General features: G+C 35.4%; 1 protein-coding gene across 1 annotated transcript; it reads right to left on the reverse strand.

Annotated features, from left to right (window-relative positions):
- Nucleotides 1-242: 242 nt before the first annotated feature.
- Nucleotides 243-2,144, reverse strand: LOC107820724 (cytochrome P450 82A4-like). The gene is made up of 2 exons (NM_001326070.1): nt 1,212-2,144; nt 243-869 (listed from the first exon to the last, which is right to left on the reverse strand). Exons 1-2 carry the CDS (start codon nt 2,142-2,144, stop codon nt 243-245), a joined length of 1,560 nt encoding a protein of 519 aa, NP_001312999.1.
- Nucleotides 2,145-2,681: the final 537 nt, after the last annotated feature.

Here is a 2,681-nt window from a genome sequence, read left to right on the forward strand (position 1 = left end):
GTAAAAGGTCACAAGCGTTACTTTGAAATTGAAAAGGAGATTTAAATAAATATATAAAAATAATAAAACGGGAAAAGAATTGAAATTAAACTCAAACTTTTTATTATTTATGGATTACAATCACTTATTAGTAAATTAAAGTAGATGAATAACCATCTCTAAAACAATCTTAACCAAAATAAAACATCTTTTTTTTTAAACATTAAGGGACAAATAATAACGAATCAAAACAACAAAACATATTAATATTGATAAAGCGTAGGAGGAAGGCGAGGTGTAATTAGCACTTCAACATCTGTCTTCTTAGGTAAAGTTAGACCCACGCCTTGTTTCATATCCAAAGGCTCGTTAGTCGTAGTTGCAAAATTGAAACCCTGGATCAAATGAGCAATTGAAAGGTGTTCCACTTGCAATGAGTAATTCATCGCGGGACAAGCTCGTCTCCCTGATCCAAACGGGATCAACTCATAGTGCTGCCCGCGATAGTCAATTGCAGCATTAGTCGTCAAGAATCTTTCTGGATCGAATGTATCAGGATCTACCCATATTTGTGGGTCTCGTTGAAGTTTCATAATATTTGTAAGTAGTGCAGTCCCCTTAGGAATATGGTATCCATTGACAACACAATCTTTTACGGATAGGTGTTGTACTGACAAAGGTGCAGGTGGATGTAATCGTAATACTTCTTTAACAATTGCTTGAAGATACACCAAATTCTTGATATCATTCTCTTCTACCCATCTATCTCTACCAACAATGGTGTCCATCTCTTCTTGTGCTTTCTTCATGACATTCTTATTGTTTATCATTAACGCCATTACCCACTTTATATGAAGTGCAAGTGTGTCTGTTGCATCCAAGACCAAAGTCTATATATATAGACAAAGAACAGTTAAAAAGATGATTTACAAAGAAGAAATTAAAGAGACGAATTTGCATCATTGTTCAAATCCTAGTATGCATGAGTTGGTTAGGCGATAGTGTTTTTATCAACAGAATCCATACATTAAAGTTTGACTTCAAAATACCGAAAATGTAGAACAATCTATACGTGACTAAGCCACTTAAAAAAAAATAATATATATATATATATATATATATATATATGTAAATGTCTATAAAAATTAAAATGATTTTATATACGAATATAGTAACCTAAAATATAAGCTCCTACAACATGTTAAAATACAAGCATAGATTAATTTACTTACGAATACTGTTGCTTTGATGGTGGTGTCATGAGAGTAACCATCGCCAAGATGTTCGTTGCTCCTCTTGGAAAGCAGCACATCAATAAAATCTTGTTCATTTTCACCTCCAACATCCTTTGTTTCTCTCTTCTTAATGTGCTCATCTAACCAACCTTGGATAATATTATCAATGTCTTTGAAAGTTTGTTTCATAGCCTTAATATTCCCTGTAAGATCCAACCACTTGAAAAATGGAATGTGAAAAACATCATAGAGCTCAATCTCCATAGCTTGAACCATGAACTTCTGAAAAGCTGCTTTGAGTATTTCTCCATGTCCATTATTATAGGTCTTCCCAACAACCATTTTCAAAATGATGTCGAATGTCAATTTATCTATCCAATCACTAAGGTTTATCTTCACCATTGGTGAATCACAATTATACAATTGTTTAATATTTTTCTGAACTATAGAAAATCTAACATGTTTGAATTTTTCGAGCCGACTAACGGAGAGAAGTTCTTGATTGACTAGCTTTCGATTTTTTTTCCAGTAAGGGCCATATTTGGCAACAGCAAGCATGGCATTGTTATAGCAAAGGTATTCTCCGTAAAGTAAAGCTGGCCGATCGGCGAAATGGATATCATTGGTAGAGAAGCATTCTTTCATAGCTTCATAACTACTCACCGCCAAGAAACGGCGAAACCCTAACCGGAATGTGAAGACGGGACCATATTTGTCAGCTAAGTCTCCGAGTTTTTGAGAAAAATGGCGGTCATCATCGCCATTGTTGTTGAAATAAAAGAGATGGCCGATTACTGGCCATCCACCTGGGATTTTTGGAGGCAGTGGGTTTAAGATTTTTGATTGTTTTTTTGTCCATAGCAAGTAGAGTAGAAATGCAAAGGTTACAAGTCCTACAATGGCTTCTATGGGAGAAAGAAGATGATACATTTTTCAAGAGTACTAAAGGTATAGGATTTTTTAATATGTAGGCAACATCTTCTTTTATAGTGATATTTTACAATTTGGTTTTGTTGCAAGTGGTATCGCCTATTTCATTGCCAATGTTGACCACCTGGAACATTTCTACGTTCTTGGATAGCGGCCACAACATTCTTGGATAGCAGCCGCAAAAATCCGTAATTGTGCAATTTTGACTGTATATTATTACTGTACTAATGAATTATAAGTATCTGATTTATAATTGCGTTACAAATAACCTGAGATAGCAGCCGCAACATTCTTGGATAGCAGCCGCAAAAATCATTTGACTGTATAGTATACCTGCCAAATCCGTCACGCCACCTTCACTAGCATGCAGGGACAACAAATTATTGAAATTTGTGATTATAATATAATAGTCATTACTAGAGCGGTCTGCCCGGGGAACTCGAGCCATTTGCAAAGAAAGCCTCCCTTATGGCTGCTCTTGACTACATAGTATCCGCGAACAGCAATGTTTTCATGCCATCTCATGGTGGAAACATG

This window comes from Nicotiana tabacum, chromosome 14, assembly GCF_000715075.1.
Source record: "Nicotiana tabacum cultivar K326 chromosome 14, ASM71507v2, whole genome shotgun sequence".
Taxonomy (NCBI): Eukaryota; Viridiplantae; Streptophyta; class Magnoliopsida; order Solanales; family Solanaceae; genus Nicotiana; species Nicotiana tabacum.